Genomic DNA, 23,576 nt, shown 5'->3' with positions numbered 1-23,576 from the left:
GCGCCACTGAACGACACAGGAAATCATTCCTGCCTGTGGCCATCTCCCTCTACAACTCCTCCATCTAACACACTGTATACTGCAAGAGCTACACCCTTTTTGCAATGTATATGTGTATATATGTATATGTACAGTGGGGCAAAAAAGTATTTAGTCAGCCACCGATTGTGCAAGTTCCCCCACCTAAAATGATGACAGAGGTCAGTAATTTGCACCAGAGGTACACTTCAACTGTGAGAGACAGAATGTGAAAAAAAAAATCCATGAATCCACATGGTAGGATTTGTAAAGAATTTATTCGTAAATCAGGGTGGAAAATAAGTATTTGGTCAATAACAAAAATACAACTCAATACTTTGTAACATAACCTTTGTTGGCAATAACAGAGGTCAAACGTTTACTATAGCTCTTTACCAGGTTTGCACACACAGTAGCTGGTATTTTGGCCCATTCCTCCATGCAGATCTTCTCGAGAGCAGTGATGTTTTGGGGCTGTCGCCGAGCAACACAGACTTTCAACTCCCGCCACAGATTTTCTATGGGGTTGAGGTCTGGAGACTGGCTAGGCCACTCCAGGACTTTCAAATGCTTCTTACGGAGCCACTCCTTTGTTGCCCGGGCGGTGTGTTTTGGATCATTGTCATGTTGGAAGACCCAGCCTCGTTTCATCTTCAAAGTTCTCACTGATGGAAGGAGGTTTTGGCTCAAAATCTCACGATACATGGCCCCATTCATTCTGTCCTTAACACGGATCAGTCGTCCTGTCCCCTTGGCAGAAAAACAGCCCCATAGCATGATGTTTCCACCCCCATGCTTCACAGTAGGTATGGTGTTCTTGGGATGCAACTCAGTATTCTTCTTCCTCCAAACACGACGAGTTGAGTTTATACCAAAAAGTTCTACTTTGGTTTCGTCTGACCACATGACATTCTCCCAATCCTCTGCTGTATCATCCATGTGCTCTCTGGCAAACTTCAGACGGGCCTGGACATGCACTTGCTTCAGCAGCGGAACACGTCTGGCACTGCGGGATTTGATTCCTTGCCGTTGTAGTGTGTTACTGATGGTGACCTTTGTTACTTTGGTCCCAGCTCTCTGCAGGTCATTCACCAGGTCCCCCCGTGTGGTTCTGGGATCTTTGCTCACCGTTCTCATGATCATTTTGACCCCACGGGATGAGATCTTGCGTGGAGCCCCAGATCGAGGGAGATTATCAGTGGTCTTGTATGTCTTCCATTTTCTGATGATTTCTCCCACAGTTGATTTTTTCACACCAAGCTGCTTGCCTATTGTAGATTCACTCTTCCCAGTCTGGTGCAGGTCTACAATACTTTTCCTGGTGTCCTTCGAAAGCTCTTTGGTCTTGGCCATGGCGGAGTTTGGAGTCTGACTGTTTGAGGCTGTGGACAGGTGTCTTTTATACAGATGATGAGTTCAAACAGGTGCCATTCATACAGGTAACGAGTGGGGGACAGAAAAGCGTCTTACAGAAGACGTTACAGGTCTGTGAGAGCCAGAGATTTTCCTTGTTTGAGGTGACCAAATACTTATTTTCCACCCTAATTTACGAAGAAATTCTTTACAAATCCTACCATGTGAATTCATGGATTTTTTTTTCACATTCTGTCTCTCACAGTTGAAGTGTACCTCTGGTGCAAATTACTGACCTCTGTCATCATTTTAAGTGGGGGAACTTGCACAATCGGTGGCTGACTAAATACTTTTTTGCCCCACTGTATGTTAGGGGTGCAACGATACTCGTATCGATATTGAACCGTTCGATACAGTGCTTTCGGTTCGGTACGCATATGTATCGAACAATACAAAATTTGTAATTTATTTTATCAACTTTCCTTCTGACGATGCTGTCTGTGTTGAGCGCTCAGTGAATCTGCGTTCGACTACTCCGCCTAGGCTGCACTGTCGAGCGCAGATCCACGTTCAACACAGACAGCATTGTCAGAAGGAAGAGCGCAGGGCAAGCTAGTGAGACAGAAGCTCTCCTTGCAACATGGCAAATTGAACCTCCCCCACCCTCATTCAGATCTGGCGTTTGGAATTATTTTGGTTTTCATGTGACGTATGACCCTGAAGGTAAGTGAGTCATGGACTAAAGTAAAACAGTGTGTTGGATGTGCCACGCAATGCTCAATTACATGGGTGGGAACTAGTGTGTTAGCGCAGTTAGCTCGTTAACGTGTTGGCCGTCTAGCCCCAGCACAGGGCGATCAGGGGTAGCTCGTTAACGGAGATTTGCCGTGTTGTGGCGTTAACGTCATTTCAATGAGATTAACGCTGACAGCACTAGTGGGAACACAACGAATATGACTGCACATTTACGCCGACATCATCCTAGTGCAAAGACAAGTGGAAGCAGACAAAAACAACAAGCATGCATGCTACAAACTTTACCCGAGTCATTTAGACAGCCGTTAGCACATGATTCTCCTTATGGGGACCTGATATGTTTAATATTGTGGCGAGCTCAGACAAGGTGGAGACGGAGGTGTCGTTTGGTCTTGCTTCCCGTGAGCTAGCCAGGGAGCACAGCCATTTATTGACATCTGCAGAAGAACACTGCCGCTAGCTAACTGCTCAGTGCGGCAACCGCACAGCAACAACAACACACAGAGCGCCCTCTGACCCCGGAAGGACACACTGTCGCAGTGAGAAGGCGTCACCCGTCACTATGGCAACATAAACAAAACATAACCGTATAAACAGAACCCCGAACAGCCCTGACCCGCTACATAGCCCCCACCCATGGGTTAGTCGTCCCCGACGACCCCATTACCCCACACAAAGTCCTGCAAATGTCCAGGTGCCTTCTTTTGGCGCACCGGCCGGTCACGACCGGCGGGGGAAAAGTCACTCGGGTCGGAACATGGGGTGCCACCATCATCCCACTTCTGACACCAATGTGGCGAGCTCAGACAAGGAGGAGACAGAGGTGTCGTTTGGTCTTGCTTCCCGTTAGCTAGCCAGGGAGCACAGCCGTTTATTGACATCTGCAGAAGAACACTGCCGCTAGCTAACTGCTCAGCGCGGCAACCGCACAGCAACAACAACAACAACAACAACAACACACAGGGCGCCCTCTGACCCTGGAAGGACACACCGTTGCAGCGAGAGGGCGTCACCCGTCACTATGGCAACATAAACAAAACATAACTGTACAAACAGAACCCCGAACAGCCCTGACCCACTACAATATGCTGCTGAGAATATAGCCCAGAAGAAGCTATAGTATAGCTTTTATTTTGGAAAGAGCCATTTCTCTGTAATAAACTCTCTTTTCCAAAGATGAGTGATTCCTCAATCAGATACAGGGCTTGCAAAATCGCTAGCCCGACGTCCCGGGGCTAGCGATTTTTCCAGTCGAGCTACCAAAATCTATCTCTGCCCTGCCCGTCGGGCTATTGTAGGAAGGAAAAATATATGTCAATGCTTTTGCATTCTTTCGGAAATGTAGCTGGGTAATTATGTCATTGGCATCGGTGAGCCACTGTCAATATGTGACATATTGAAATCGCGTTTGAATTTGCGCTTGTTTTTTGCTTTCACTTTGCAATCGCGCGAACTGTGTATAGAGAGCGACAGTACTGATTGGTGAGTGATGATAATTTGCGCACCAATTCCTCTGACATCGTCTTATCAATCGTTAGCTTACTATGCAAACATGACAAGTGAAATCTCCCCAGCAAGCTTAAACATGTGAGAGGTTGATCGCGCAGAGAATCGCTGACCGTTATGTGTGTGTGTGTGTGTGTAAAAGCAGCAGGATATATATTTTAGTTCTGCTGAGCCAAATAAGACAGGTCAGGGTGAAGAAGTGACAGCCAAAGAAAAGCTTACCACAAAACGGAGAAGTTATGACAAATCAGACTATAAGGCAAAAAGAAAGTGCAGCTTTATGGTTTCATGGACAAAAGAATTTCTGTGGCAGCAATATGACGAGCTATATAACCGGGGCTGCACATAAGTGGTCCGCAGGTGCGCATTCGCTGTCAAAAAAAAAACAAAAAACGCGCACAAGATATGAAGTTGCAACGCGTGTTTGCATACATAAGATTTTCTGGAGGAGGAGAGACATTTGTTTAAAACTCTTAAAGAAGCTCCTTTAAGCAATTACTTTGGTGTTCCTCCACCTCCAAACAAATGTCAGAAGGAGTCCGAACCACAAAAGAAGCACGTATTCTCGGAAAAGTGGTTGCAGGAGGTGAGCTGGCTTCAAACAAATGATGAACGCACAGAGATGTGGTGCGGAATGTGCCGTGAAAATCCCACTCTAGCGGACAAAAACAGTGCTTTTTATATGGACGCAAACGCGCGTTGCTATGGGACGCCGTTTGTAAAGTGAAACATAACGGCAACAGTTTTCCACATTTAGCTCAAAACCTTACAAAAAAATATTTTTTTCGAGTAATTTTTTACAACATTTAGTAAAATATTTGTAACTTTTCATCAAATGTTAAATATTAAATCTAAATGTTAAATATTAAATCTAAATATTATATTTAAATCTAAATGTTAAATCTAAATGTTAAATGTTAAATCTAAATGCTAAATGTTAAATGTTAAACCTAAATGTTTAGGCTAATATGCAAATGTATTGTACGGATCAACGGAAATACCAAAATAAAAGCTTCCCGAAAACCTCCGGTGCAAAATTGTGTCTGTTCTCTTCCTCGCTTCTCCCCACCATGTGCTGCTTCACTTCTTGCCTACGAGCATGTCCAGCGATTTTGCTGGACATGTGCTGCAGCGATTGTGAAGTGGAGACTGCAGCTGCTAAGAGTGCACTACTGCTAAACCTTTGGATGGCCGACAAAACGGATCTTCCGATGTTTTCAACTAAATCGCCGGACGTGCTTTCTCATGGTCGGGTTATGGCTGAATTCCAGTGGAATGACGGTCCCGCCATAATGGACGTTCCAGCCATGTGTTCCAGCCCTAAACCTAACCTTATCTAACTATAACCGTATTCCTAACCTTTACTAGCAGTTAAATGACGTAAAATAGTGTTTTCCAAAGCGATTTTTAGAAAACGAACGAACATGTGTAGATTGAGTCCAAACGGTTCTCATGTGCTCTCCTTTTTCCGTTGCCGGAAAGCATAAAATGTTGACAATTTGTCACCTAGCGAAAATTATTACGCTTTGGGAGTGAGAACGTGTCTGACCACTACCGGCACACTTTTGCACCGGAGGTTTTCGGAAAGCTTTTATTTTGGTATTTCCGCTGATCCCTGCAATAAATTTGCATGTTAGCCTAAACATTTAGATTTAACATTTAGATTTAGATTTAAATATAACATTTAGATTTAACATTTAGATGTAACATTTAAAATTCTGTTTTAAATATGAAAAGTTACAAATATTTTAAGATAAGATAAGATAAGATAGAACTTTATTAATCCCTCGGGTGGGTTCCTCTGGGAAATTCGATTTCCAAAAAGCACAGCACCGACAGAAGTTACAGAGTTACAGAATATTATATATATATATATATATATACACACACACACACACACATATATATAATACAGAGACAATATAAATAAAATATACGAAGGGGATAAATAGAATAAATAGGAATAAAAAATAAAAATACAAGTGAATTGCACATTTCAAGTATTGAGGTCTATTGCACTGTTGACTATTTACAAAAGTATTGCACAAAAGGTATTGCACAGTGAGGTGAAGAGGCACTACAGCTTAGTTGTTCCCCCCTCCTTTGTCCTCCTGTTTCCCCTCCCTCTCCCCTCCAGAGAGGAGTTAAACAGTCTGATGGCGTGTGGGACAAAGGAGTTTTTAAGTCTGTTAGTTCTTGTCTTGGGGAGAAGCAACCTGTCACTGAACAGACTCTTCTGGTTGTTAATGGCCGTGTGCAGAGGATGCCTGGCATTGTCCATAATGTCCATCAGTTTCTTTAATGTCCTTTTCTCTGCCACTGTCACCAGAGTGTCCAGCTTCATGCCGACCACAGAGCTAGCCCTCCTGATCAGTTTCTCCAGCCTGGATGAGTGAATGTTGTAAAAAATGACTTGTTTTTCAGCTAAATGTGGAAAAATGTTGCCGTTAATTTCAGCATGTTTCACTTTACAAACGGCGCCCCATACGTTTTGACAGCGAATGCGCATATGCGCACCACTTATGTGCACCCGTGTAAATAACATAATGTTCTGCCGGGTGTGTTGTTGGTTTTCTCTCGATTTCTGTGTCGACAAGCGCCTTTGTTACTGGGACCAGTCATTTTAAGAAAGGCCCCCATTAGAACCCATGAGAAATGCAAGAAATGCATTATTGCTCAGACTGCAATATCTTTCCCAGAACAAACACCAATTGCAAATAACATACTAAAAATAAACCTGAAAAATCTGTTTAGAACAGCTACTATGTTGCAAAGAGTGAACTACCACTGGCAAAATTTAGCAGTCTTTGCAAACTTCAAAAAGCAAATCGCCTAGATCTTGGTTCCACTTGTCTCTTACCCGTGACTTCAGTGGAAATTTCAAATTCAGGATCTGACACAGACTGATTCATGTCCTACACAGTTCTTACAAGTTCATAGAAATTTCTGTTCAATTAGAACCAAGTATTTGAGTTGATGATTGTAATTTTTATACAATGTTGTAATTTGTTTTTCAACAATTTTTTGATTAATGTTTTGTTTCCTTTACAATATTATACTTTAATGTATAATATTGTAAAGGAAACAAAACAGGAAACAAAACATCAATCAAAAAATTGCTCTCTTTTTTATTTGGGCTACTTACATTTATTTTGGGCTACCAAAAACTGAAGAGTCCCTGCCCGAAGGGCTACCAGGGATTTTGAAATTTTGAGAGCCCTGAGATAGATTTATTTTTTTAATTACTTTTGTTTCAGCAACATTAAATTAAAAAACTGTACTTTTGAGTTAAAATATATATTTATAATTTTAATAAATGACAAATTAAAAAGGCATGAACATTTTTTTTGTATCGAAAAAATATCGAACCGTGACACCAAAGTATCGAACCGAACCGTGAATTTTGTGTATCGTTGCACCCCTAATAGACATATATAAATAAAACCACTTTTTTTTTACATTAGTAATTCCTTTTGTGCATAATTATATATTATTTTTAATAACAAATTAATTAAAGCAACTTGAAGAGCTGGTTTGGAGCCGAAAGAGCTGGCTCTTTTTAGTGAGCCGAACCAAAAGAGCCGGTTCTCTAAAAAGAACCGTAAATCCCATCACTACGACCCATCCTTCAAATTCGGGGAAATGAAGAACGCATTTGTCGGCCGCATTTGAAGGAGTCAACGAATTGGGACAGCCTTCGTCGCCTAGCTGTGACGTAATCGGCCTTCAAATGCGGCCTCCGAAGGATGCAGCCGACGTTTTGGGACACAGCTACTGTATATATTGTTTTTTACCTTTATGCTTTGTGTGAACAACTAAGGTGTCTGGGAAGGGATCTCAAAACTGGATTATAGATGGCAGAGAGTTGGTGTCGTAAACCCCCGCCTCTGTTCAAAGATGGTCGCTCACAGTGGACATAGATGGCTTCTTTCACTCCTCTTTTAAACCATCTGTCCTCTCTGTCCAAAATGTGAACATTGGCATCCTCGAAAGAGTGACCTTTATCCTTAAGATGCAGATGGACTGCTGAGTCCACTCCTGTGGAGGTGGCTCTTCTGTGTTGTGCCATGCGCTTGTGAAGTGGCTGTTTGGTCTCTCCAATGTAGAGGAATGCTCAGACCTCTACATCCAGACGCTTTTCTTTGCAAGCTCCTTTGACAAGTAACTATATAATTAATTGCCCAGCATTGGTCATTATATACTGTATTTTGCAGACAGAGAGTTACAGAACTCTCTCCCAGACCACAGACTCATAATACAAGACAGAGCTTTTTTTAAAAAGAAAGAAAGTTGTGTTTTCAAAATTGGAGTTCAAGTTATTTTTACTTCCAATAGTGTTAGCATACTACACAGGTCAATGACTAGATTTTTTTTTAACATTTTCATTCGAAGTGGGGTAAAGCAGTTAATTAAAACTAGTCTAACATAAATGTAAATGCTGTAATTTGATTATTTTAATAAACCATGTAACTTGGATGGATTCGATGCTGGCGTGACCACAGTGCACACGTCTGCTGTTGCTCACAGTGGTCCAAGGGATTGCTCAGGGAGTTTGTGTGTTCGCTCAGACACGAGGGAACGTCGCCTCATTATTCTGAAACACACAACAAAACTATTGACTACACTACAAACTAACTACACAAGATGTGCGCTAAACATCGCAAATCTCTCACATCTCAAAACACCGCTGTCACTCCTAAAACTTCCCCCCTTCATAAACAACTAAATTCCATATTGCCATTTCATTTTTTTGTTTGGTCCACATGGTACATTTTTCCACCAATAGGAAAGGGTGGGGGGTTTTTGGTGTTGTTTTTGCTCACAGGCTTTCAAGCGTTTTCCTTATAAAACGCCGTTTTTACCGTTTCTTCCCGCAGTAAATATAAACAACGATAGTATTCAGGAAGAAAACCAAACATTGCGTATATTTTTTTTTATCATAACTCTGGTTTTACGTGGCCTATCAACACAAAATTTAAAACTGATATAAAGTCCACACTTTTTCCGTCTGTCCTGCTCACATCTCCAGTGGTTGTACACGTTGTCATTAACGTGGCTTCACTCCACATCAGCCACGCCGCTTTGCTAGCTAAAACACCGGTGTCGGCACATAAGGACGCTGCCTGTCATAGCCTGTAAACCACGTTGATTAGCTGAATATAGAGCTGGGCGATAGAACGATAACGATATGTATCGCGATATAACTTTTACTCGATAGAGAAATTAAGCTATCGCGATAGACCTCGCCGCTCTTGTCCTCTTAAAAAAAAAAAAAAAAGAAAAAAAAAAAAAGGTCGGCCGATCCAAATTCAGTAGCGCAGAGCCGAACCAATCACAGCCGCAGCTTCACGTCGCGTGACTTGTTACGTACAGCACAAGTGCCAAGCCGCACGTGTGTTTGTTTGGGAAGCAGCCAGCCACCGGGTAATGGAGGAAATGAGTGTACCGACTAGAAAAATCAACCGAGCGTGACCGAAGAGAAAACAGATGATGGTTCCAATGCCGGAGAGATTGTCGAACGGAAGAGCCATAGAAGTTCCGTAGTGTGAAGGTATTTTGGCTATTTCAAGTCTGACAAAAAACAGAGTAGCGTGCACTGTAAATTGTGCCGAAAGCAAGTCTGGAAATACAATAAACTGGTGCATGCGTCACACTGTGCGCCACGTTATTGTTTCGGTGAAATGAATTTCTACAATACTGTTACTGTTAATTCTACTCTCTGCAGTGTTTAAATGCTTACATATACACACAGTTACTGTCCCTCCACACATACGACTCGGTTCTGCTTCTATGCCCCAGCTTTGTTTACTTTTTCCCACCGAGGCTTCTAGACTTCTGATTGGCCAACATTTCTGCACGGTTAGGAATCTAGCGCCACCTGCTGCTTTGGCATGTTCATTGCACCGTTTTCCTTTATTTCTGCCTTTACGTGTGAACGGGGTTATTTTTTTAAAACGAAAACGGAAAATCTCCGTTTTCAAAAATACCCGTGTACGTGTGGACGTAGCCTCAGTCTCTGACTGGAAGCGCTAATTCGTCATTCGGCTTTTGTCAGACTAAAGTAACTGTTAAAACTGTTTGAAAAGCTCAGCTATACAACAAGGAGAGATTGAGAATTTCCTTTTAGTTCTCAGTTTATTTGATATTGACAAAAGTTAGTCAGTTTTGTCTGTTCTTCTGTAAAACAAACTAAGATTTATTTTTAGAATTAATACTTTGTTTCTAAGTGGAATTGACAATTTAGTCTGTTTCGTTTGTTCTATTTTGAAACTTAAACGCTTTAGCGGCTGCCTTTCTTTTGTAGTTTGCAATATTTGCCTTTATTTATCTGAAAAAATCTCATGTTCCTTAAGTACATCTACCCTGTTGAACTTATTATGGGAAATAAATATTTAAATAAAAACAAGCTGCTGATTATTTCACATTTTACTTGTGAGCAACGGCACATTTAAATCTTACAAATATAGTTATTTGGCTTATATCGTGATAGATATCGTTATCGCCTGAAATGAAAAAAACATATCGTGATATGAAAAAATCTCATATCGCCCAGCTCTAGCTGAATATATACTAATGTGAATCGCATTATTGGCCGGACTATGGGATAAGGAGGCATCGTGCTAATCCCATAAGGGAGCAGCCAGTCACTTACCGACTAACACTGCAAAACAGAATTGTTAACATATTCATTTTAATTTCAATTCAGGTTAGATTTTTTTTGTGCGCAACGCAGATTTTCTGTGCGCAGAGATCGTGCCAGCAGTGCGCAATTGCGCACGCGCGCAGCTTAGAGGGAACACTCCGTCAGTCTTGTTGCTCTTGAACAATAAAATGTTTAAAAATGTCGCGAGTTTACCTGGTGATATTGTCATGCAGGAGGCGATCACGAAAACGGCAAACAATTAACACCACGCCGATGGTGCTCACGGGGCAGCAAGAGTAAACGATCGGGAGAGTCTTGTCTTCGTTATCGTTCCCCTCTTACGTTTTATTACTCCAATTTCAGCGTTTTCGCTGCACAACTAAAGCGTGCAGTTTACTTTGTGTGCATTCAAATGGAGTCGAGTCATCTAGCTCCACCTGTGGCCATGTGCCATAGCCTACAGCCAGATTAACTTGTGACGCACATCTGCACTTGGCTCTAGCGCCACGTTTGAATTCATGCACAATACATTTGGAACTTTCTGTTTTGTCTGTTTTTGTGTCTTGCAAATAAACCTTTAAAATAAATGAAATGGTACTATCTATTTAGTTTTGGCCTACATCAGTAAGAAATGCCAAATTATATACACAAAGTTATAGAAATCACCACCCATTCATGATGATTCCAATAACATCAAATAATAACATGTAACATCACATCCTGTAAGCATAGTCTGATTGTGTCTGATGTATATGGGTAATACATCAACATGGCTGGAGAGAGTTGGTAGTCATATACAGTCTGTATACGTGTGGTTAATCCAATAAACATTTATAAGGACATGGCAGTTACTGTCAATTTACAGCAGTTACACAGTGATTAGTAATAAACAGAGCCAGTGAGACGGAGTGCATTTAAGAAAGTGAGTGACTCAGGTGTGTCGGTTGGTTTGTCATCTGCCACTGGTTCAACTTGATGGAAATCCTTTGGTGCAACCGTAAGAGAGAGATGTGCATAAACAAATACACCCAAACTTCAATAAACTGAAGAAACACTGTAAAGAAGAGTGGGCCGAAATTCCTCCACAGTGATGTGAAACAGTAATGAAATCATACAAAAAACCACTGCTTCAACTTACTGCTGCTAAAGGTGCTGAAAGTTTCTCTGTGCTGCTGTTTTTCAGGAGTCACTTGGGGAACATTTTTCAGGACCAAAGATCTTGACTTTCAGCCATGTTATCTATGATAGAGATGCAAAATCTATAGATTTTGCTGGCTAAACCTGAACAATCAAATCAAATGTTCAAAATGTAAATTTGGTGACAGGTTAACAGAAAGCTTGAAACATTTATTCTGACAGGGAATCCGTGTCTGAGATTTGAATGTTTAACCTTAAAGGGCTGTTTTCATATGGAGGCAACTGGACTGTGAAGCATTGAGTTTCATTTTTGGTTAGTGCATCATCATAATTATTCTGGCACCAAGCAGCGATGTGACTTGTGGACTACTGCAGGCAAAAAAATAAAACTTCCGGGCCTTCTTTCAAAGTAAAAGTAGTTGTGGGAACCTGCCAAATGTTGTGTTTCCATCAGCATTTTAAAAAGCTAAAATAAATAAATGAATAAAAAGAGTGGGTGGTGGGCTGAATGAATGATAAAACCACTCTGTGAAGACAAAACAAAGCTATAATAAATGACCACGTGCACAGACATGCACACAAAAACTGCGTGACTCCTTATTGGCTGTAACTCACCGCGCGTGATCACCTGTAATGTTCTTTAAAGCAAGAGGTTCAGGTGCTATTCTTTTTATTTTAATCTTGAAAGCACCAGTTTCTGGATCAGCACCCTAAGTAGAATGATCAGACTTTCAATAACGAAAGAAAGTATCTGTCTGATATAATCTATAGCAGACAATGGTTCCCATGCGTATATGGTGCAATTCCTGGGCCTGCAGTCACTGCACCTGCCCAAAGTCCAAGCCGAAGCCCCCCGAAAAGGCCAAAGGTAGGCTGTAACATTACCTTCCTTTAACTCTTTGACTTGTATTGAGTTGCAGAACATTTTTATTCCATGCCTGTGAAAAAAAAAAAAAGGACTCTTCAGTGAGGAATACATAGCTTTGCAACAGGCAGCAAGTTTACTAAAAAACAATGATATGGTCTTTTTTTACCTTAAGGCATGAGTCACCATTTTTGTAAATCATGCAATGCCAATGAAAGCTGATGGGCTGCATCATCAGCAGTTTTGGCTTGTGTAAAAATTACAGTATCATGAGCATACATATGAAGTGCCAGATCTTTATTGGATGACCACTTAATTTCAGAATTTAAGAAACAATGCATGTGACTTTGGCCTGATATAAGCTTGGCATCCTTTCATCTCTCAAGCCTTTTTGTTAATTATGCCTTACTAAAAATGCGTACAACAGAGAAACAGCAGGGTTAAATGTAGTGTTAGGCACTTTGTTTCAGAAGGAGGTGGGCGGATCAAGACAAATATTGATAGCATCAATACCAACATTGGCATTGTATCAGATTGATACAAGTGTGGGAGGATCAGTACTTTGATTACTTTCACTAGAGAGAGGCACATTTACAGTCCAACTATCCATCTTCTTCCACTTATCCAGAGCTGGGTCGCGGGGGAGAGATCTAAGCAGAGAAGCCCAGGCCTCCCTATCCCCAGGCACCTCCTCCAGCTTGTCTGCGGGAACACCAAGACGTTCACAGGCCAGCCGAGAGATATAATCTCTCCAGCGTGTCCTGGGTCTGCCCCATTTGCATCCCTGTCTCCAAAATACCCATTTTTAAGATACATGAAAATCTGTGATTTAATCAAATGTGTTCAGAATTTGCAAACTAATGATGATCTGATAAATCACAACACACTGCTCTCCCCTACATAATCGGTGTAAAGTATCAGAATCAGCACTGGAAATACTGGCCCTGTGTTGAATTGGTATTGGATCAATGCTGCAGTATTGCTCTGCACTGATTTCAGACACTGGATGAGCCAAGAGGGAGCACAAAGGCCAGTATAGGAGAAATGAGGAATATTGTCAGTCAGGCCAAGCCTTTGTAGTACAGTTCAGGGATAAAAATATGGAACTAGAAATGAACACAATGGGTCCACTTTAATATGATCCCAACAAACACATTTCGTGTTTTAATCCCTTTAAATAAACTTTCACGAATCATCAGTGTACAATCAGAGGCAGACACAGACTGAAGCAAAAGATCTTTTTTTAATTCCAAGTGAATCTTGACATGGTACACCACCATTTCATAATTTGACACTCACCAATAAGAGTCACCAAGAAGGAACCCGCTTTTTGTGACAAAGTATATACGGCTTGGTCACACTGAAACTCACTGAGAACTAGAGGAGGGGCGAGGGGCAGGAAAACGACTGCAAACTGGTAAGACACACATAATTACAACCAAACAATTATCATTTCCCCAGTCCTCAAATTGATGTATATTGCACAGTGCAGTTGCTACATGTCACACAAGTGTAGCATTTAAGATAAAAAATAAAACCAAAATGAAAAATCAAAGCCACACAAATCTACACATTTAGAACAGTAACAGATTCAATTTAGCAAGCATGTCTACATAATTGTGTCCAAGTACAACAAATGTTTACCCGATAATTTCATAGGTGCCATACAAAAATTCATGTGTTCACACTGCTTATTTTTCACTCCATATGAGACATTGAGAGGATGTTTGGTAGCTTTGATATAGCGCCAATAATGGCAGGCCTGGGGGTCCAAATTTTAGTGTTAAGAGTGGAGCCATTTTTGGATTATTGCTTTTTTGGTTTTGTTTTTTATAAGAGGGACTCGTTAGTTACAATGCCTATAGGAGGAACTCTGTCACAGAAATTTCAGCTTTCCCCTTGTGTTTTATTGGTGTCCGAGCAGTCCTCAGGCCTGCTCGAGGATGCTGAGCACCAAGTGCTTTTGGATCCTGGGCTGTGCAACCCCTCTAGTGCCTTTGAGATTGTTAACCTCAAATGGAGAGGGGGGGGTTGTGGCGTGCGATGTTGCTGAATTTGGTACATCTCATCACCTGTGCGTGGCTGACAAAGAATACACACAGGGGCTGCACGCCGCAGGATTTAAAAACTGATTTTCCTTGGAGTGGAGTACATGTTACGGTGCAGTTGCACTCCAAGCCAAACTGCGCACCATCGCGCATCACTTAAAATTCATCAACGCGGTAGAATAGTAGACAAAAAAACCAAACAGGATACACCCATTAATTAAGCAACATAGCAAAAACCCATATGATGTAATACAATAAGCAGATCAGGGTGGGATAACTTTGGAGCTAAACCTTTGAATATTAATTGATAGATAAAGCCTTTTGAAGGAGCCCCTGACTGAAACACATGATGTCTGCCTATGGTAATAGCTGCATATCAACATCCCAATCACAAAAAAAAGCAAGAAAAAAAAAAAGAAGCTGTGCAGCCAACAGAAACGCAACAACATTTGAAAACCACAAACAGATGTCGAGTTCCACAAATACATTCACTGTTTGAGAGTAAAGCTTTGCATTTGTGTATGTTCAGGCCCTATGTTCTGGAGTACTGCACAAGTACGGTGAGCACGATGAAACATTCCCTGACTTGAACCTTCTTAGGATTCTGTGAAAAGAGAGATTGTTTTTAGACGTCATGTCGGTCTAACAAACAAACTTTGGATTTTTTTCTTCTTCTTTTTTTGTGAAAACAGGATCTGATCCCGTTAGAAAGAAAACTAATCTTAACGCGTGACTGCTTTGATATTGATGCGAGACATCATCTCTCAGCCACTTGTATGAAGAAAGGCACTAGTTGTACAGTACGAAGAATTGCGAATACAGTCCGATAACGCAAATAAGAAGAAAACGATAATACGTCAACAGCACACAGAATCAAAGAGTGAATCCAGCCTACGTTTGAAATACTGATGCTAAATACATACACACACACACACACACACACACACACACACACACACACACACACACACACACACACCAAAAAGCACTGAATTTAAAAAAAAAAAAAAAAAAGGGGGGGGGGGGGGGGGAGAAAAGGAAAACTCATAACTTCCATTACAGCAGTTTACAATCACTTCAAAACAACAAAGCCAATATACAGAGGCACTATCATATAGAGTAGCATTCAATATACTCTAGGATCAAAATAAACCCCCCACTTCTATTGTATCTAGCTGTCAGAACTACAATATAGGAACGAGAATGCAGGCTAGAATGAGATTAATCCTCGAAATTCACAGCTACGAAGTGGCAGATAATCAGTACATAGCAGCTTATTATCTAATACATTCCAAAAAACAATTTGCCAAACACAGCTCAGAAAATAATAATAATAATAATAAAACCTCAACCAAAACACTCAAAATAGAGATCTCACAATATATTCCAATGTTGACAACCGCAACAAGTATGCTGGAAGTGAAAAAGAGAGAAATATCGTCGACCATGCTTCAGTAATTATTAAAAACAGACAGTCTTTGGTGCGGATTGGAGTAAAATACCAGCTGATATGACGGGTAAAGACACAGCTCTACTACACGGTGGGGGGAAAAGAAAGTTGAAAAACACTAGAAACACACAAATCAAGGCTATGCATCCACCCTGAAGGAATGTATCAAAACTGACAACAGGCTTCAATACATGGACCAAAAAAAAAAAAAAAAAAAGGTTTGCCTCACATGAATAATTTCAAACGATTATAACTCTAATACTCGATAGCCCAGCACTGATACTGTAAGTTGATAGGTTATTTCAAACACTGAAAAGCAGTTTAAAGTAAAAACATAAAAATTCATGTTTTTTTAAAGTCTATGCCACTCCCAAAATCTAGAACGTAAAATGCATTAATGCAAGTCTAGCCTAAATGCCAAATAATAAAAACACAGCAACCCAGAGTCTATCTAGATTGTATTGCAGTTACAGTAAACAGTGACAATACTGTTGTGAATTAAGTATTATAGTGAATAGAAAACGATTATCAAAATATCAAATCACTCTTTATGTACATAAAAAGCTCATTCAGTCAAAGCCCTATGTGTGCAGCCTCTAGCTAAAAGAAATCCATACTCTGACTTAGAAAGCACACCCAAGTCCAACGTTTGCCAATATTATAACATGAAAACAAGGATTAACCTCATATGTATCCAATAAGCCCATCTTATTTAAACTCTGTAGGTTAAGTGCTGCAAGACTATTTAAATGTACAATCTACTGTATAAGCTCCTGAAGTAACGTCAGAGACACTCGTTTTAAGGCACTAAGAGAGGGCAGCAGTACAGTCTGCCCGAAACAAAGAGGGGGTGGGGGGCTATCAGCGGTCGTCGATACACACTGGGATGGCTTAACAAACACAATCTGACCGGCTTGTACATGCTACAAGGCAATAAGGATAAAGGGGGAGAGAGGCTGGGCCGCCTGACAGCAACAACTACTGATTTCCAGCCGTGAATTAGATCATACTCTCTGAAAAACAACCACTGATGGGAGGTAACATGCAAAGGACACATTCTTAATTAAAATTTCCTTATTGTCATATGAATTCATTCACTCCCGTTGCGCTCTCTTTAAAGCTTTGCGGTTCTAATCTATTATTACTTCTGTTAGTCGATTTCACGGAGAGTCTTTCAGAGCTCAAGATGCTCCGACAATCAAAACATAATCAATGAATCGGGATTACAGGCTGGGAATTTCTTTGTCCTCCGAACTTTAACGTCATCTTCGGCATTGTTACTTTTTTTCTTACTCTGTCCGCTATGATACGTTGTTTTCCATCTTCCCATCTTCTTCTTGCTCATCTTCATCATTACATGCGTCCATTTTGTGCTCTGCTGCTAGCTCTCCCGGCCCAGGTTGATGCCCCTGTCCACTTCCCGTGGCCCTTCCTGACCAGAAGGTACTGCTGTGGCCCCGCCCTGCTCCTCAGATATAAGAGAACTGGGGGTGGTGGCTGAGCTTGGTGGGGCTCAGAGGGAAGCCTGTGTAGGCGGCTGGGGAGGCCATGTAAGGGTGAGGAGGGGGCGGTGGAGGAGGGAAGGGAGGCTTGAACTGGTGGGGGTGGGCGGCGTATCCAGGCTGGTGGTGCGGGTGGATGGTTGGGGAAGGGAGGAGCCTGTGAGGGTGGGGAGCGGGGTGTCCAGGGTGGTGAGGGTGGGCGCTGATGCTCAGGGTCACCTGGTGAACTATAGCGCCTCCTTGGGGGTGGGAAAGACCGTAGCCATGCTGGAGGAGAGGGGGAGGAGGTGGGCGAGAAGGCAGGATGGGGTGGGGATGGTGGGCGGTGGTGAGTGGGCCGCTGGGAGGGTAGGACAGCAGAGTGTGGGGGGCGGCTGAGGTGTGTGTGGGGCTGAAGGTGTGCGTGTGGACAGTAGGGGGAATGTAGGCGTGCGGCCGCAGAGGCCCATAGTTGCCGTTCCATTCTTTGCTGCTCTGGTTTGAAGCGTACGGCTGCACCTGAGGGAGAGGACAGACAAAGAAGACTCATTTAACACCAGGCGCAACTCACACAGGAGCAGTCTGAGACCTCTGATATATGCGCATGCTCTTCTCTCTCAGAGTAAGACCAGAACACTGACATTACTCGTGTCTGTTGCTGTGAACATGAGCTCATAGATACACAGCCTAACGCTGCTGAGTTTTCCACTCCACTAAAAAAAAAACAAACAACAAACTCTTGTTTTACTTTCAACTGGCAGCAACAAAAAACAATATTAGAGATTACTGATTTAGCTTTTTGATTCACAGGTGAACTCTGGGTGATATCTGGACATGTTGGAAACCATTACTGGCCTGAACGCACCAGCAGCCAGTCAACTGGCTCAACAAGTTTTTTTTGCTGGTCCTAAGCCACTGGTTAAGTCATTTCATGAACAGAGATTAGAAGAGCTCAGAAAAGGGAAACAAAAACTTTCAGCACCTCTGTAAGTAATCCATCGCAGACAAAGTGTATAAACTGCACATTGTCTTTCCATGTAATCTATGCTGTGAACCATTTCTTGGCTGAAAGCAGAAACTTTCAAGTTTTTGCCAGTACGCGACCACACACACACACACACGCGCGCAAGCTTCAGAGATGCAGATTATGTTACCGCCACTCAGAAACAGCAGTTTCCTGGTAAACAGTGGCAGCATAAAAGACAGATTCTTGAGTATAAACATACAGCTGACTGCACAAGCTGACAATATCAGAATCAGTATATGCCATTAATCCTTGGGGTGGGTTGTTTAACTTTGTAACATGCACTCAATTCCAATCGGGAAGAAAAATGAAATTTACAATTGACTTAGTAGTCGATTAAAATCTGCCTCACTATTACTTTGAAAGTTCACTGGCTTCTTACAAGTTAGTCCTGATCCCTGGTTTTCCCTTCCAGCTGTTCACTGTTGTTACAGTCAGCCTCATAGACAAACACACAGTACCACATACAGAGTGTGGGAAACACAGAGTCCTCCTGGAATGATCTCCTCTAAGTAGAAGCAAACCTTAGTTCAAACCTGTTAACGGCCTATATATTAACAAGAGAAAGGACACAAACTGACCTGTCCAAAGCCCAGAGGGTGCTGCTGCCCAGTCACCTTTTGCTGTCGGGACAGCAGGGGGGCAGATGGGAGGAGGGGGATGGAGGAGGGAGTGCTCTGTTGTCCTACGAAGCTGCATCGCCCTTTGGACCGGGACCAGGACTCTAAGACTGGAAGAGACAGAAGACACATTATTCAAACAAAAGCATATACAAAACCAAAAATAGACTCCAGGTTTAGTCTGTGTGACTAAAAAGTAACAGCAACAACCACAATGACTTCAAACAAGAATGCACACCAGAGTGACAGTAGGTTTACTCTGTTTAAAGAACATGAAACTTTTGGCATCTCAAAATGTGACCATTACTAATTTAAGTTAACATGACATATTTTAACCTGTCATGACTCAAAATGTTAAAAAACAAACAAAAGAAAAAAGAAAAAAAAAGCCTTACTCCTGAATATATGTAAACAGCTGGGAATCTTCACATACAACACAGAACCATTAAACAGATAAGAAAATCCATAAAATCAGGCAAAGGGGAAAATGGACACTCAGAAAATGGCATCTGAGCAAAGTTGATCCTCAGACTCTGATCTGTATCAGTTTTAAACTCACTGCACAATTAACACATTTATAATACCAAATTATATTCTGGGTATAGAAACTGATCTCATGTCAGTGTCTTAGGATAACTTTTGCTGCACAGCAAGAACCAACGGCAAAAACTCAAGCTCTGGTCCAGTACCAAACCAAATGCATCCTCCTTTCCCCCTCCGTACGTAGGATCCAACAGAGTATCCTGTCCTGTCTTTATGTAAACCTTTAGAAACTACTGTAATACAATGTGGATCACTGATGGAAGACTATGCAGATTTAAAGAAGAAAAACTTTTGAGGAACGTTTCAACTCAAACGGAGGGAAAGCCATAACAGAGGCAATGTTAGCATTGCCTACAATGGATGCATCTTTTGAGGTCTTAGACTAGAAGAAAGTCTTCTGCTGTTGTCTCTTGATCACCTGTTAAAGCCTCTATGACCCACTAGGGGGCGGTAAGCCCCTACTGCTTCCAAATGACCTGTAAAGCAAACACCACCAAAGCACAGGTGACAGACCACACAACTGGGCCAAAAACATGACCACCCCCACCACTATTTCAGGTGGGTTGTTTAAAAACTCCACTTTTATACACTTTTTAAAGAAAAACAAAAACAGCGCAAAGCTCTCTGTACGTGTAACAAAAAGCAAACAAAAAGATACAATAAAACAAAAACAACCTCAGATTATAATTATACACATAGACAAACTTTGCATTGAAGAATCAGATTTCACTGACCGTTTCTCTGGACACGCTCCTCTATCCCCTGAGTGTTGTTATTCTGCACTCTCATTGGTGGAACTACCATTGTCCTGATGCCACGTGGGCTCCTGCCCTGCACAGTAGGCGAAGGTAGTGGCGCTACTACGGCAGCCAAAGACGGGTGGTTGTTGTGGTTACTGTTGTCAAGGTAACGATAGGAACTGTTGCCGCGAGGGGAAGTCGACGTGTCGGATGAGGGGGAGCCTTCCACTGTGTCACAGCCGCTCTCGTGACCATCATCCTCAGACATGCTGAACGGGAGGGGAGGGACAAACAAACATAAAGAAGATTCAAGCAACCGCTACTTAAAAGTGTTTTCAGTGTTTTTCTGTTGAGCAACTTTTTTTTTTAGTTACTGAAGGATGTAAACTGCTACCTGTTGGCTCTCTTGCATGGTGAGACTGAAGGGCTGGACTGAAGAGAGTTGGAGGCAAACGAACTGGTGCTGAGGCTGCTGTCGGGGCTGCTCAGTGAGCACACTCTCTCCATAGACAAACTGGTGTTTCCGCAAGCCTCACACACACACTTCTCTTTGCACCTGAGGAGACGTTTTTAGATTTTTTTTTAGTCTGAAACAGCCGAATTTAGAGGTAGTCTCTTGTATAATGCAGGGACTTTCACAGAATGTTGTACGTGAAGCTGACATGTTTTCCCTCATAAGCAGGGTGAGCTTGAACGAGTTAATTTTCCTGATTATACTCACTCATTCAGACGGCACCTCAGTGGTTGTTCCTCCCCACCCTCATCCTCTGCATCTGTCAGATCACTGTGGATGCTGATAACGCTGGGCGTGGGGCTCCCGTCAGTGCCGGCCATCAGAACCGCTACATCTCGCTGCCTGAGCAAGTCCGACTCTCTATTAGCGTTCGTCGCCACCTCTTTGAAGCAGCTCACTTCCTCCTCTGCATCATCATCGTCCTCATCTGTGTTTTGAACTTCTGGTTGCCTGGTTTCCACTAAAGGCACCTGCCTTTGAGGCTGCTCCCTTCCTGCCACTGCCTGTTCAACAGCATCAGCCATTTTGGGGGTCCGACATCCAGTGATGTGGACGTTGCTGGAGTGAGACAGGTTCCTTTAAACAGAATTATTTCATAAATGTTTAATATATCAGTGACAGAGAATCTAAAATCCAAAGACGTGCACAAGGAGCAGAAGCCAACCTGTTGTGACTGCGCCTATTCCTTTTATTGGTTGGCTGTGGCCACACAACGTGAGCTATGCCAATGTTGATCGGCTGATGGGCCGAGAGCGCTGGCATCTGATTAGTCAGAAGAGGTTGTTTGATCACTGCGTTATAGTGGCTGTTGTGTGGACGCACTTTCCTGTTACAGATTTTAAGAGTAAAGGGTGAAAGAGAAACATGAAGCTCCATATTTCGGGTAAAAGCATAAAGAGAATAGAAAACATGCTGTGACATGATAAGAAAAACAGTTACAACTCATGACAAGAACTCCAGTAATGATATTTCAACCCTGCTTTGCACATAATTTGGTAATTCCCAAAATGAATCTTATCATTTTTGCACACATGCCAATAAAGAATTTGACAGAAAAATGTTGACCAGTGCAAGTCTTGCAAGCAGGGACTTTCCCCAGACTTTAAGTCTTTGTGACTCACCCCCAGTCGCTGATTCGCTGAGGTCCAGCTGTGGTGTCCTTGGTTAGGGAGGATGGTGGTGGTGGTGGGTGAGAGGGAGGAGGCCCTACTGGAGTCATCTGCTGCCAGGCTGCTGGGACAAGGAGCTGCTGCCCCCGGTTAGACCAGGCCTGCTACAGAGACAAAGGAGTCAAATCATAGATGTTATGTAATCTTCTTTTGATCTCCATTGGCGTCAGAAGTGGTTTTTGAGGAACTTCTACTCAGTGACGCATCAGCAGTAGGGCGACGGGAGCTGAGAGTTACTCAGGGTGTGTCTGCCACTGCTTCTTTAACAGTTCAACTTATTGTTGCATGTACAGAGCTTACCTGAGCTATTACACCAGGCCTCACAGGTAAGGGTTGTATAGGAGGTGCCTGAGTTGCCATGGGGACAGAATAACCTGCTGGCTGATTAAGGTTGCCTTAAAAAACAGAAAATTTTAATTAAATTAAACTGTTACACAATAACTAAATTTTATGCCATTTGGGTAAAGTTACTTCTTAGAAAATATAAAATGAATGTTGTGTAACTGCCAAAAGAAGCTATGAACAGTCGATATACCTTGCATGGTTGGAGGACAAAGAAGGAGGGCAGGTGGGAATGAGTCACTGCACCCAAACTGACCATTTCCGGTTGTCAGAGCTATCCCCGGATGCAACACTGATGGAGCCGACTGGGTGATAGCCTGCTTCAGGTACGTGTACACAGAGGCAACGGCAGAGCAGAGAGCAGTGAGTGATAGACAGAAATCAGGTGAGAAGGTAGAGGAGAAGAGAGGAAATGAAAAGGAGCGGTGACAAAGAGACACAACAAAGGTTAGCCATGAAAAGAAGATAACGACAGCGGTGCCAGTGAAGTCAATGTGACAGAAATATTTAATCCAGTTTACTACAGTGATGCATTACAGCAACTTCAGGTCAACATTAAAGAATATGCCAACAGAAACAATATGTTAATTAATTGTACATGTTTAGAGGCATTTATGCACTTGCTGTGCTGAATGACAGACTAAACCTATTCCTAGCACATTCTCACCTGAGTGTGGATTGGTATGTTGCTGTAGCCCAGGAGGCCAGAGGAGGCAGTGGGAGCTAGAGGTGGCCTTGAGAAATGAATGGTGTTCTGGTTGAGAGCGTCAAAAACTGCATTGCTGGACCGAGTGTGGCACATGTCCATGATGCGGAAAGATGACTGCACACTGGTAAGGGTGACAAGGGAAGCTGTACGTTTGTGGTTCACGAGTACATACTGTATTTTTACCATGCCAGTGTGCTCTAAGTTAGACAGGAGAAAGGAAGCACACAGGAATGTGAAAATCAACACATCTTGTGAGCTGTCGTAGTCTTACTGGTTGCTGTGAGGGTAGTCCAGAAGATGAGTCATAGTGAGGAAGGGGTGACTGAGGACACTGGTGGGAACAGTCCTGTCTTCGGCATCGACCAAAAGCATGCTCTTAAGCAGAGACACAAACTCCCGCCTGTCTGCCTTCTCTGCTTGCATGTCAGCGTTATCAGGACTCAGCACCAAGTTCACCTAATTGACAGAGCAAGTCACAGCCACAAACTTAGGTTTAAATATATATTTTGTGAAGGTAAGACTTGTATTGTATTGTAAGGTGTTTTATTTGTGTCTGGTGTAGGGATGGGTATCGTTTAGGTTTTATCCGATACCGGTGCCAAATCGGTACTTTTGAAACGGTGCCGGTGCTCAAACGGTGCTCAAACCGGTGCTTAAA

The 23,576-nt window shown here is 42.4% G+C and overlaps 1 protein-coding gene across 2 annotated transcripts in view; it reads right to left on the bottom strand.

The window, feature by feature from the left end:
* Window positions 1–13,502: 13,502 nt before the first annotated feature.
* The window catches only part of hipk3a (homeodomain interacting protein kinase 3a), a 32,493-nt gene continuing 22,419 nt past the window's right edge, over window positions 13,503–23,576 (bottom strand). Inside the window, exons 8-18 of one of the 2 annotated variants that reach the window (XM_086301900.1) lie at window positions 23,190–23,374; window positions 22,877–23,039; window positions 22,403–22,529; window positions 22,168–22,262; window positions 21,820–21,971; window positions 21,363–21,524; window positions 20,906–21,274; window positions 20,579–20,740; window positions 20,179–20,453; window positions 18,863–19,011; window positions 13,503–17,776 (exon numbers count right to left, since the gene is read on the bottom strand). In XM_086301900.1, the coding sequence (XP_086158026.1) occupies window positions 17,246–17,776; window positions 18,863–19,011; window positions 20,179–20,453; window positions 20,579–20,740; window positions 20,906–21,274; window positions 21,363–21,524; window positions 21,820–21,971; window positions 22,168–22,262; window positions 22,403–22,529; window positions 22,877–23,039; window positions 23,190–23,374 (2,370 nt within the window). In that variant the 3' untranslated portion in view covers window positions 13,503–17,245. The remainder of the gene's footprint in view (window positions 17,777–18,862; window positions 19,012–20,178; window positions 20,454–20,578; window positions 20,741–20,905; window positions 21,275–21,362; window positions 21,525–21,819; window positions 21,972–22,167; window positions 22,263–22,402; window positions 22,530–22,876; window positions 23,040–23,189; window positions 23,375–23,576) is intronic. The other variant, XM_086301901.1, reaches the window with a different exon arrangement.

The sequence above is a fragment of the Aulonocara sp. 'chitande type north' Nkhata Bay genome, linkage group LG7, assembly GCF_057382095.1.
Source record: "Aulonocara sp. 'chitande type north' Nkhata Bay isolate Kocher_YH1m ecotype deep benthic linkage group LG7, A_spYH_male_GT1.1, whole genome shotgun sequence".
Taxonomy (NCBI): domain Eukaryota; kingdom Metazoa; phylum Chordata; class Actinopteri; order Cichliformes; family Cichlidae; genus Aulonocara; species Aulonocara sp. 'chitande type north' Nkhata Bay.
This window is presented reverse-complemented; position numbering and strand designations above follow the sequence as displayed.